The sequence below is a fragment of the Geosmithia morbida genome, assembly GCF_012550715.1.
Source record: "Geosmithia morbida isolate 1262 chromosome Unknown scaffold_4, whole genome shotgun sequence".
Taxonomy (NCBI): domain Eukaryota; kingdom Fungi; phylum Ascomycota; class Sordariomycetes; order Hypocreales; family Bionectriaceae; genus Geosmithia; species Geosmithia morbida.
Window position 1 is genome coordinate 639,159 of NW_023336191.1, and position 12,602 is coordinate 651,760.

The 12,602-nt window shown below is 57.2% G+C and overlaps 4 protein-coding genes across 4 annotated transcripts; 2 read left to right on the forward strand and 2 right to left on the reverse strand.

Annotated features, from left to right (window-relative positions):
* Positions 1-1,374: 1,374 nt before the first annotated feature.
* Positions 1,375-3,072, reverse strand: GMORB2_5671 (uncharacterized protein; the record flags this gene model as incomplete). Its single annotated transcript, XM_035467641.1, has 1 exon — positions 1,375-3,072. One exon carries the CDS (start codon positions 3,070-3,072, stop codon positions 1,375-1,377), a length of 1,698 nt encoding a protein of 565 aa, XP_035322607.1.
* A 1,317-nt stretch (positions 3,073-4,389) lies between these two features.
* On the forward strand, positions 4,390-5,371 carry GMORB2_5672 (pre-mRNA branch site protein p14; the record flags this gene model as incomplete). Its single annotated transcript, XM_035467642.1, has 5 exons — positions 4,390-4,583; positions 4,781-4,804; positions 4,893-4,949; positions 5,036-5,163; positions 5,271-5,371. Coding segments are annotated over 5 exons (504 nt in total), but the record flags the coding sequence as incomplete, so codon positions are not given.
* A 2,758-nt stretch (positions 5,372-8,129) lies between these two features.
* Positions 8,130-9,362, forward strand: GMORB2_5673 (uncharacterized protein; the record flags this gene model as incomplete). Its single annotated transcript, XM_035467643.1, has 1 exon — positions 8,130-9,362. The coding sequence occupies one exon, from the start codon at positions 8,130-8,132 to the stop codon at positions 9,360-9,362; it is 1,233 nt and encodes a 410-aa protein (XP_035322609.1).
* A 182-nt stretch (positions 9,363-9,544) lies between these two features.
* On the reverse strand, positions 9,545-11,287 carry GMORB2_5674 (Protein kinase domain; the record flags this gene model as incomplete). The annotated part of the gene is made up of 1 exon (XM_035467644.1): positions 9,545-11,287. One exon carries the CDS (start codon positions 11,285-11,287, stop codon positions 9,545-9,547), a length of 1,743 nt encoding a protein of 580 aa, XP_035322610.1.
* Positions 11,288-12,602: the final 1,315 nt, after the last annotated feature.

The window sequence follows — 12,602 nt, forward strand, 5'->3', positions numbered from 1 at the left end:
GAGCCGCCCGGCATTAAGGGAAGGGAACGACGGGTCGCTCTTGGCCCCCGCGTTCAGGTTTACGAGTACGAATGGCTCACGCGATGTGATACGGCTGAGTACGGCTGAGTGTTGGAGTACGGTCAAGCTATGCTGCTAGTCTAGCGCTAGTACGAGTACGTGTAGTCTGTACATACACATCGTAGCAGATTGAAAGGGAACGGTTCGTGCAGCATCATTGAACGAGGAGTACGGAGTAGCAATATAATACAAACATGTTTCTTAGCTTCTTTCCAGCCTGGCGAATGCTCACTGCCCAGGCGAGCATACGCTGTAAGAACAGCGGAGGACCCCTCCCATGGCCCCCCATGGGCCCCCCCCCCCACAAGGCCCCCCTTCTCCACTGCGAAGCTCATGTACTTCCTGTCATAGGACGTCACGTCGTATGTAGATTAGGTAAGCCGGACTGCGGACTGGACAGCAGGACCGTCGAGTCCGACGCCACGACAACAGGGAAGACAAGAACTCAACACCACTATGTTAACACCTAACCTACCTTGTACGCATGTCGACCGTATTCGTGGTGGGTTCTTATAAATGCTCCCTTATCATTCAACTCCAGATATCATCTTAGATACCTTCTTCCTACCCGCCTCGATTCCTCACGTGGGCTTGCTTATATCGACCTTGACGTCTACATGGATGGTTGTACTCCACACCGTCCCTGCCAACGTCTGCACACAAGGATAACTCTGCTTTTCTGCCCACAACGGCAAAGTATGAAAAAACATATATAGGCAAAACGGCTCTTTACCTTCTCTCCTCGCTTTGTACAGTTTCCCCCCCCCCCTCGACTGCTGTTTTGACTGCTCTTTCTGTCATGATGAGAGTGCGCTACACGAACAGTAGCAATGCCCACTATCCCGAGATGCCTTTCGTAGAGGTACCTGCACTTTAAGTGCGCGTTGAATATACTTATCATCATGTACCTCTACAGACGGCGCCCAACTAGTCCCACGCCAAAGGGAACCGTTCTGCAGGGCAGATGTCTGTGGGTGCAGCGGAGGACTATTCGTGTCCCCTGTCTATCATGCTTGCCCACCATGATCGTCGCCTTCTTTTGTCCTTCCTCGACCAAACCCGCAGTCTTGCCCTTGATGGTGATACCCTTCTGGACGTCTCACAGTCCGGGACTGGAGGAACCTCTTCCTCGTCTGACATTCTCGAGGAACCAGACCGATGCGTCCACGGCACCGTCACCCACGTTCCACCACGGAGGAATCCTTGGCCCCTTGCGGTCTTGCATCGTACGATCGATCCCGATTGACACCGACGCAGCAGAGCAGAACTGCGGTTACTGTGTACTGCAGTAATAGGCAGCACATGCACTGCTTACTACAGCTCTCTCGGTCGCTCGACAACGGTCAGCCCCCCGTTGTCGTCATACTCTACCCTCGTCTCGTTGACGGCCCTGGCGAGGTCGGGGCGTAGGACGACGCGGTCGCCCGTCTCAGGATCCCATTCCCATCCCTCGCGCATCCACATCCAACGCAGGTACGCCCGCAGCTCCTTGTCGTTCGGCATCACGCGCATCCACTCGGGCTGGAATTTGGCCTCGCTTCCTCCGCCATTCCAGTCGGTTGCGCGGCCCAGCAGCTCGTCTCGGCAGAATATCCGCCAGCTGTCGATGGCGTATTTCCCCTGGGTCACGTGTCCAATCTCCCAGGCCTCTGGTTCGGCATGGCCATCTCGGCTGCCATCGCCGTCGCCGTCTTCTTCTCCCGGGGTCGGCATGCGACCTCCCAGGTCTTCGGATCTCCCTCCTGTAGTGCCATCGCCCGTATCCCGCCGGGCAGCCTCCGGTCCCGTCGGCAGTATATCTCGTCTGCAGTAGTTCCTCACGCGATACACCCTTCCGGCACGTGGAGGGTTGTCGACAAAGGCCCTCGCGTACTTCTGGAGGATCCCCAGGCGGTTAGCACCGAGGCCCAGGTGGCGGATCGTATGCAATATGGCCTGGGCGTTGGCCGGATCGGCTATATGCCCGGGTGTGGGGAACCGCTCCTTGATTCCGTAGAAGACGGGCAGGGCGGCCGTGCCCTTGGTGCGGATGAGAAAGGTGACGGCCGCGAGGAGCCAGAAGGGCTCGTGGGCCATCTTCTCCTGCACGAGACCGAACGACGGCGAGTCGAGCGGCGGGAACGGAATGCACGATACGGTCCCCCGCGGCGGTCGGCGTTTCGGAGCAGACTCTGGTTGCTGCCCCCGGGGCGGGGACGGAGCAAAGTACGGCGAGAGCACTGATCTCCTGGTGGTCTGGGCGACTGCCTTGGCCGGCTCCGACTCTTGTATCGTCCCATCCTGCTGGCCAACCTCAGCCGGGGACAGGACCGTATTGTTCGCCGCGTGCAGGGCGCCTTCATGCCGCAAAGCGGGCTGTGACAGCTGCCGTCCTATCGACTGCGTAGATGGCCGATCGAGGAGTGGCGACCTCCTGGTCGGCGACGTCGGTCTGTCGTCGTCTGCCAGCTCTGGGTCCCAGTAATGGGACGTGACGTGACGCGCCTTCCTCTCTGGCCGTGTGCGCGGTCCCGTGGCAGTAGGCCGAAGCTGTCGGGGGAGACCGGTAGCGGCACCACCCCCGAACGGTGACGGGTGCGTCGGTCGCGGGCGAGAAAAAGAAGGAGAAGGAGCCTGGCGCTGCTGCTCCCCGGCCAAGAGTAGCAGACGATCCGTCTCGTGCCACGGGTTATCATGCTCGGGCTCCAGGTGGCAGCTGTGCAGGTACCACACGAACTCGAGTATATCTCCGCCGTCGAGGCTGCTCGGGTCGACCGCGTGTTGCTGTCGGAGTGACCTGGCGCAGTCGACGACGGCATGCCAGGCCTCGGCGCCGGCGAGCAGACTCTCGTCGACGAGCCGTCCGACGTCCTCGCCGACGGCTGCCGACTCTGCCCCATGGCAGAATGTCTGTACCAGGAACTCCTCGTCTCCGTGCTGGACCTGGAAAGGCTGCAGCGCTTCGCGGCCGATTCGGAGCAGGGATTGGACGTCATCGGGCTGCTGCCCCCCGTCGTCTGGGGGCGGTGTCATGGTATCCGGAACAAGGAGGTCATGCTGTCTCTTCGTCTTCGTGGACGTGGGAAATTCAGCGGGAAGGAAAAGTGGAGGGTGACTATGTGCGCATCTTGTCTGATTTCTATGGTGGTCCTGGAAGAGGGCAGAGTCAACAGAAGGCGAGCGATTGTGAGTGCACCCTCTCCCCCCCTCCTTCTCTCTGGCCCGCCATCGAGATCGGTCGGCTGCCGGGTTTCCCCGCGGTCATGCCAGGGGCACACAACGCCAACAAGAGAAGGTGATCTACAGTTTTACGTATGGAGTAATCATACCCATACGAAAGGTAGTATTCACGAGCGGTGGTGCTACTCCTGCTCTATGATGGCTTGAAGAACAGACGGTATCATCATCCACCGAGAGACCTGTGGTGTTTTGACGGATGGGTATGCCGTTAACGGCGGCATTGCATGCACAAGCAAATGGTCAACTCATCATGGGTAATACTGCATGTACTTGTATGTAACATATGCGACCGTGATCCATCAGCCAACAGCTGTTCAGTTCACAGTTGGTGTCGGTGGTCGCCAGTTGGCAACCAGTGACTGCCCACCCCCCTGCCGGTCCGATGCAGGTGTGGGGTGGGCAGTCGCGTGACGTTGGCCCGTCACTCACTGTACGAGTACATATTACCATGACTGACATGTCGGGGAGGGGAGAGACAACTTAGCACACACATACACACACACACACACACAGAGAGAGAGAGAGAGAGAGAGGTAAAGCTGACAGTGATACGATCATCGTAGCAATGGAAGGTTTGACCGGGCGCAACATATAGAGACGGGGCAGTGAGGATTTTATCTCCGTAGTGCTCCGTGGTACTCTGTGGTACTCCATAGTTGTGGCGATCATGATACGGCGTCGTTTGCTATACAAGTAAATCCGTAATCCGTACACATAAAAGTCAGACACAATATCCCTTTTTGTTTTTGTTTTTGTTTTTTTGGGTGCCAACTTCTCTAATAAGGCCCTTCCATGGGCGGTTGCCTGTCATGATACATATTAGAGCATAGTAGAACCTAGCATTGCAGCCGGCTACGCACTGCTCTAGCAACAAGATTCCACTAAAATGACTCCCTCCCTCGGCTGGTGACTCTCTGCAAAGTAACGCTGCGAGTGACCCGCTTATGGACGGGCTTCCGGCACGAGATAATAGCGGAGAAGGGTGACCAACTGTGGAGTCACGTGTGTACGCCTCAGGTTGTCGACACCCGGCCATTCCCTCCCTCCCGTCCGGAATGCCAAAGTCGCTTTTCGCTGGGCAGTTGGTACCGACATACATTACGCTCCAGAGACTCGTCGCAGTCGGCTCTCTTCTTCCATCATCCGTCATCATCACCAGCCACCTACCACCCTTCCCTTTCGACGAATCTACTCGACGCAACACTCCTCATCGACCGACCGAACGAGATTCGATCAATCACTCCCAAACACTTTAGCCAAGCTATGAGTAGTCGCGGTGGGAAACTTGCCCCAGAAGTCAATCGGTGAGTCTTTCCAAGAGAAACGAGCTGTTCTATTTTTTCTTCTTCCCCTTCTGCTGCCCACGCTCAGTGCGTGCACGCCTTCGGTCATCGGCTGTGCCTGCGTCCAGGATCTCTATCCGATTTCCATCATCATTGCTTCAGAAGGGATCAGGAAAGAGTCAGAGGATTACTGACAATTTTCTTCTTTCGTGTCACAGAGCTCTGTTCGTGAAGAACTTAAGGTAATTAGTGCCCCATCTCCGAACGCGACGACGACCAGTCTCTCCGACACGGTGCACCATGCTGACAGACATCGATTACTCTCTATAGCTACAACGTCACCCCAGAAGAGCTGTTCGACCTGTTTGGCAAATTTGGCCCTATCCGGTATGTTGTCAGCGAATGTCTGAGACGATAGACTTTTCCGACCGTTGGGAGATTTGATGGATGGCTAACGGTTTTGGATAAAACAGCCAAGTTCGACAGGGCATCGCCAACAACACCAAGGGTACAGCTTTCGTTGTCTATGAGGATGTCGTGGATGCCAAGCAAGCCTGCGACAAACTAAACGGGTTCAACTTCCAGAACCGTTATCTAGTTGGTATGCTCTCTCTTCTCCTCTCTTCCCCGTCACGTCACCGGCCTCTTCTTGCCGGCCTCCCTTCCCACAATATACCACAGACCAGACTGCTGACGCATCGTCTGCAGTTCTATACCACCAGCCCGAGAAGATGGCCAAGTCAAAAGAGGACCTCGAAGCCCGCAGGCAAAATTTAGCTCAGCTCAAGCAGCAGCACGGTATCGATTGACAATCCGACCGGCCCGTTGACAGTTCGCACGGGAAGAAGGTAACGTCCTCCTCTTCCCCGTCTGCGGGCCGGTTTTCCTCTTCGCCCACCAAGTCCGCGTCGACGCCGCATCGCAAGTCGGCGGCACGCAAGGACTGGTCACCTACCGCGGCCGGCTCCGAGACGTGGAACCGCGGTGCCGCGGCCTCCGGATCTGCCGCCAGGACAATCCCGCGCCAGGACAAGTCGCCGTCGACCAGCCGCCGCGAGAAGACGAGCGACGGATCCCCTCGGCTCGCCCGTTTCATCGAAAGCATGCGCCCCAGGGTGCAGGCTGTCGTATAATTGCGTGCCATACCGCGGCACCGCAACCTCCTCTGCCTCAGCAGGTGTCCCTCGGCATATCTGAGCAGATGATGGAAGAGCCAAGATGGGTCTCCTTTTACCGGATGCCCGGGTTGGTTTCTCTCTTTTTTTTTTATTCTCCCCCGGGATGTTTCCCGCCTCAGAATCAAGTCTAGTCTTGCAAATACCTTGATAGATTCTGAAGGTCTGTTTTTTTTATTTTTAAAAAACCTGATAAATTTACAATGCTTGCTCTCGCTTCACTCTGCCTCATCCTCATTCCTTCTTTTATCTGCTCGTCATCTTTCTCTTGTCGATGGACGTGAGATGACATCGGAAAGTGCTGCCACCTATTATCGTGATACAGTGTGAGGGTTGGAAGGGAGAAGATGGGGAAGAGAAGGGGGGGAGAGGAACAGACTGTGCACGCTGTCTCCTCTGTCTACTCAGCCTTGGTGGTGGTGGCTCTTCTGCCAGTCCCTTATGCCATTGAGGCTCAATCCACTCACTCCCCAAGAGCATACTCTTGCGGCTCTATGCATCCTGCCCTTTGGCGTAACTCACCACTCGCGTGAGAGGTGCGTCTCTGTGTGCGTGCATGTGAACAGGGCGATGACATGATAGTGCAGCACAGCACAGCCCTTCCGGTACATGATGATGTGATGTGATGGCCGTCATGGGCCGTGAAGAGTGCAAAAAATCGTAGACAAGACGAGACAGATCACTGCTGATGACGATGTCGACGGGGAAGAAGAAGGGGAAGAAATTATGCCCTGCCACGCCGTTGGTACATGGTCTTACGATGGAACATGACTGGTCGTGTGCGGCAATGCGGTGTCTATAGGCATAATGTATAATCCGACTATCCGCTCTCCAGTCTTTCCGCTCTCTCTCCCTCGTCGCGCGTATCGTATGTGCACGGCGGGAGAAGGAGAGAAGGAAGAAGGGAGAAGCGAGGCATCCCGATCCCACGTGAATCCAGCCGCCGTGTCTTGTGTTGTCAGGGGGAGGAGGGGAGGGGTCCCTAACCCGGTTACGACGTTGTGTGCACGTCACAATTGTTGCCGTATGGGTGACAGTATATGACCGTCCATGTGATAAACTATGGATGCTTCATCCATCATGTTGGCCGACCCGGTATCTCGGTAGATGATGTGATCTGCACATTGTCCAAGTCCCTTCTGATGGATATAAGTCAGCCTGGCCTCTTGACATGGTCTCGATTATGGGTCGCTTGGTTTACACCCTCTCCGATTCGTCTCGGCCATGCGACAGAGATTTTGGTGGCGCAGCAGCTCTCTGTTCGTCTGGGAGCGAAGGAAGCTACGGCTGACCAGGACAAAGAGGAAAAAGAAGAAAGAAGGAGAAAAAAAAAAGGAGAAAAAAAAGAAGAGGGAAGATGTCGAAGAGATCTGCCGGGCCACGGGATATGTGACCCCGATGGGCCGAGACGAGGCACTGCTGTGCGTCTGCCTCTCGACCTTGGAGCGATTGCCTGTGCATCTTCTATACAGTCTCTCTCCCTCCCTCTCCCTCTCTCTGTAAGAAGAATAACGAACGCATCCATCTATCCATTGTTGGTCACCAACAGAAACCAGATCAAACAAGCCACCCACCCTTCTTCGCCAGGCCCGATTGACGACCTTGGAAATTCATAGTCATTTCACAGGCCCGGCGGACTGGAAAGAGGGAGATATTGAAAGAAGAATTATAAAAAATAAAAAGGTGAAAAGAAGGAGAGAAGAGGTCCGCTTGCCATGACCTCTGTCTGTCTGCCTCACTGAATCACCACAAAAAAAAAGAGGAAATGCTCGTTATTATTAAAAACCCAAACCCATTTCCCTCCCTCTCCATACAAGAATTGGACATTGTCCCTCTCTACCTTTCTCCCCCCCCCCCCTTTTTTCTTCTTGAACAGTTTTGAGAAACAGAAGTAGTGAGAACAGGTTGAGCTGGAAGAACAAGAAGTCCGTCCAATCCCCCACTCATGACCAACAACATCCCTGCCACCAAGTTCAGTAGGCTGTCGCTCGATACCATGCCGCCAACAACACGATCGAGAGGTCGGAGAGAGTCCGTGGTAAGGGGTTCAGCAGCGGCAGAGGTTCCTCCTCCTCCTCCTCCTCTCACTTCTTCTCCTCCCCGTCGGGAGGAGGAGGAACGGATCGGCATCATCATCAGCCAAGGATCTTCACTCTCCCCACCACCACCACCACCATCATCATCATCATCATCATCAGAATATGATTTCTCCGAGAACAGCGACGATGATGGTGACGACTCCTCTATCGCAGAGTCTCCCTCCCGACTGCTCTACCGCCTCGATCGTCTCCCCGAGAGCAAGCGAAAGGCCGTGCGGGACGTCTTCACCGACCCCCCCAAGGTGGCCCTTCAGCACTGCCGACGCATCGACCACGATACGTATGCCTTCCAGATGACGGAGCTGGTCCCCCGGTCCGTCCGGATCCATCACGACTCATCCGGTAGGAGGACGTGGCTCAGCTGCTCCTGCAACCCCGAGACGACCGTCTCCGCGACGGACTCGCCTGAAGACGGTGGTGCCAGCAGGCTAGGGGGAGACTTCTGCCCTCACCTCGTCTGGCTGCTCGACCAGGTCCTGGGCCAGACGCTGTATCACCACAACCGCGACGAGCCCCTCGTCATGAGGTCGACCGGCTATGCGCGGGAGCTGGGCGATCCGTTCGACAGCATACGCCACCACAGCCTCGAAATACTGGCCGCCGGCCTGCACTGTCCGCTAGTCATCGACCCGAGTCGGCGCGACGGCGTGGACCGCACGCGCGCCCTCGAGACAAGGGAACTCCTCTCGTCTGTCCACCACGCCGAGCCGGACCAGTTCCGACCAGACATTTTCGGTGTAGGCCACGGCGTACCGGCAGCCATGGAAGAAGAGGGTGACCAAGGTGACGAGGATCAAGAGGAAGAACGAGAAGAGGAGTACCATGGCGATCTGGATCTCTACATCGCCCGCATGCTGCTCGACAACGGCCACCTGTTCAACTACTTCGTCTCTCGCTCTAAGCCGTCCGACCCGATCAACAACCCCTTTCGCAAGCTCTCCCAGAGAGTCGATCTCGTCATGCACAGGCTCGACCAGGTCACTTCCACCGCCACCCGTGGACAGCGCTCCGGCAAGAGCAACGACCCGGACCCGGACCCGGACCCCGTCACGCCTAGCGTCGTGGCCTGGGCAGCCCACCATGTGGCCGGGTGCGTCCGCCTGATCCGCTCGGCCGTCTTCTCCCGTCACAGGCCCCTGACGGCTCCGCAGGCCCTCTCCGCCGCCTCGACTCTCGTCCACATCCTCGAGGCCGTGGCCACGCGCGACCGCGACACGAGGCTGCCGACGCCCCGTGCGCCCCGCGCCGAACGCAACCTGTACCTTCGCATGATTGGCGATAGGGACGACGACTTTGTCCTCGACGTGCTGGGCCTCATCCCTCAGGCTGCGAGCCAATTCATCCACGACCTTGAGCGCCTGCTCGACAGCTACATCACCGTCCAGGGAGCGCCGACGGCGTACGTGTCCCGATTCAGAGCTCTTCTGGCCAGGTTGAGGACGTCGGGAACGGGAGCTGGACTCAAGAGACGCGGTCCGAGGGAGGAGGGCACCGGTGCAGAACGGGGACCGAAGAGGATGAAGTGAATCGTGCCAAAGGTACGAGAGCAGTGTATATAAGTCAAGGTGGACGCAGTTGGAAGGGGAAAAAAAAAACAACCTCTGCAAAAGTTCTACGGTGCTGCTGTAAACCCTTTCTCCTTCCTCTTCTCCTTTCCTTCCACCATCCATGCCCAATGTGATGGGCATCTTCTAAGCGACACCCCAAACTAGCCCGACGACGAGATGCACTCCTCATAAGCCTTCAGTTCAGCGTATACCTGCCGCAGCGTGGGCCTGCGGTAGTAGTTCTCGTTCCAGCTGCCGCGGCGCAGGCCGTCGATGCGGCTCCGCAGCCAGGCCTCGGACGTGTCCAGCTCGGCGGACCACCAGTCGCGAGCCGTTTCCTGGACCTGTTCTGCCGTGGAGAGGCCTGTGCCCTCGAGCTCGCGCAGGACGAGACGATCCCTCTCCCTGACGATGAGGCGGCTGAGACCCTGGGTCCTGCCCCTGGTGCAGCGGTCGATCAGGTCCCTGACGAGCCGGGGCGTGCGGGTGAAGACGGGGAACTCGACGGCCGGCTCCCACCGGTAGGAGAGCCACATGGCGGCGCGCTGTGGGGCACTCTCGGACTCGAAGATGCACCAGAGGACGCGGCCGAGCATGTAGACCTCGCAGGCCTCCTGCTCGGTCGGGGTGAGGCAGGCCCAGGGGATGTTGTAACCCGGGGCGGGCCAGCGGTACTCCTCCCCGTCCCTCATGGCTTCCCAGCCGGGCAGCATCTCAGAGAGGATGGCGGCGTACCTGGCCCTGACGTCGGGCGAGACGTCGTCGTCGACGGCCAGGAGACGCACGTACTCGATGGCGTTGACCTCGGGGGCGGCGAACTCGCACCAGACGCCGCGCTGCTCGAAGTCGACCATGACCACGTCGCCCGACGCGGACAGGACGATATTGTCCAGCCGGAGATCGGAGTAGAACGTGCCCACCTCGTGGCGCAGGTGGACTAGGGCCGACGAGAGCTGCGACGCCCACCGGGCCTTCGTGGCGGGGGCTAGCCGGTTGTGCAGCTCGAGGAAGGGTATCAGGTCGCGGATGCTGCCGCCCGTGTGGAACTCCTCGGTGAAGCCCAGGACGGCCACTTTGCTGCCGAAGCCGCACCTCTTGGTCACCAGGTGGACCGGGCGCGAGATGATGTTGGGGTGCGGCCGCATGAGGAGCAGCTGCCGCAGCTCGTGGTACAGGTACTTGGAGTAGCTGGTGAGGGCCTTGAAGATGAGCACCTCGCCCGCGAGCTCGACTAGGCAGACGCTGTCGTGCAGCTGAGACACGTACGCGAACTCGCCGACGTCCACGGCCGGCGGGAACTCGTCCACGTCCGCCGCCCAGAACTCTTCGAGGCTCGACAGCGACAGCAGCTGGTGCTCGAGGTAGTGCGCGGGCGCGATGACGATGTCGGCCTTGGTAACGCTGATGGGCATGTTCCGCAGGACAATCTTGCTGCCGAACGGCTTGTTCTCGTAGATGCGGCGCGGGTCATCCCACTGGGACGCCCAGTGGTGAAGGATCCTCAGCACGTGCCGCGTCAGGCCCACCTGGGCTATGCGGTGCTTGTCCCTCGTGTGGAAGGTCACGTCCACGTCGAGCATCTCGCGGACATGGCTGGACAGCTTGGATGGCTCCGGGACGAAGACGTCCATCCTCAGCGGAGGCATGGGCCCGTCGACGAAGAGAGGCGTGGCGTAGAACTGGCTCCCGAATGCGGTGCACCCGTCCATCTGCCAGAGCGGGTTCCTGGGGATCTCCAGGCTGTCTATGCGATTCTTGGGGTTCAGGAACGATGCGTCCCAGTCGCCCTCCTGACCGACGCCGGTGGTGGTAGGGCCTTCGTGCGCGGTACTGCGGGTGCAGGCATTGCAGAATGCCGCTGTGGGGTGGATGACATCGTGGATGGCCTCTTCGCTCAGCTCCATGGCGAAGCTCCGGGGTCAACTGTGTATCGTGTATGGGGAAGATTGGATTTCAGAGTATTCTGTTCCGAAATAAAGGTCATGGGTGCAGATGCGTTCCTAGCCTGGCGGCTGCTGCTGCTGTACACCGTACGGCCTGCTCTGTTTTACCACACCCAACTCAGAGTTGAGTCACTGTTGGGAGATAAAGGGGACTATTAGAGGTTATACATTGACTGAGTCCGATCAGGGGTGCCAGTCTTCGGTCACGCACGCAAACCAGTGATTAGGACGGGTTTTGGTGCTGCTCTTCAGCCTTCAAGGTGAGCGGAAGCCCAAGGTTGAAGGAAAAAACGAGGGGTATAATACATGGGTGTTGCAAAGGCATCGGCTGCATGGCGGCAGCCTGCATGTTACAGCGGCGCTGATAAATAATCACATGATTGGGTCATGGAGTCTACCTCAACATGAATGTTCTCCGTATATACCATTGCAACGTCAGTAGCAGAGGTCCGAGAAGAGGGAATATATGAGTACGTGTCTGTATGCATCGTATCGGAGGAGACTGGTCGATAAACTTGGTCGTAGCTGTAGTGTTTTGGCTTCGCATAGAGGCTTTGTGAACCTGGGTATATCGGCCGGATCTGGGGATGTCGAAGGATGAAATGACACCTTCTTCCTGGTCGTGACCACTATTTCAGGGCTTGACAGGGGGCCGCACAGTTCGCCCATTGGGAGAGATGTGACCGCAGAGAGCAAAGGGCAAGGTATTTCCTGATTACCGTGTGGCCTTTCCTTTTCAATGTAGAGCATTCCGACATGGTTGAGCATGGCCTGGGAAGAAAGACAATGTAATTATGAAATACTGGGAGCTAGAATCAGAGAACCATACAGATGGTAGTCATTCTCTGTACCGATGTACCGTATGGCGAGGCCGCTTGGATGGAGAGGGTGAAGGTCTGATGGTGTATCGCAAAGGACCAAGCCAAGTCATTGCTCGGGGCTCGCACAGAACGATATTTGGCGTTATTCCTGCGGCCATTTCTATCAGCGATCCCATAATAATGCAACGGAAAAAGGGGTTGTGTAAACGTCCATAGGTGATGGTGATGGGACGTGGGCATCGAGGCTAACGATGCCCATTCTTGCATCTCGAGCGACGCGATAAACAGCAAGGGGCCCGCATTCATGATAAAAGGTACGATGCAGATGGCGACAGCCATCTTGGGTAGGTTCACATGTACAAGAAGCACCCATGCAGGAATACTTCTAGGCATTGTGGCTGATGGACAAGGACATTTGGAGCAATACCGAAAGAAGGCGGAATAGTCAGCACAAG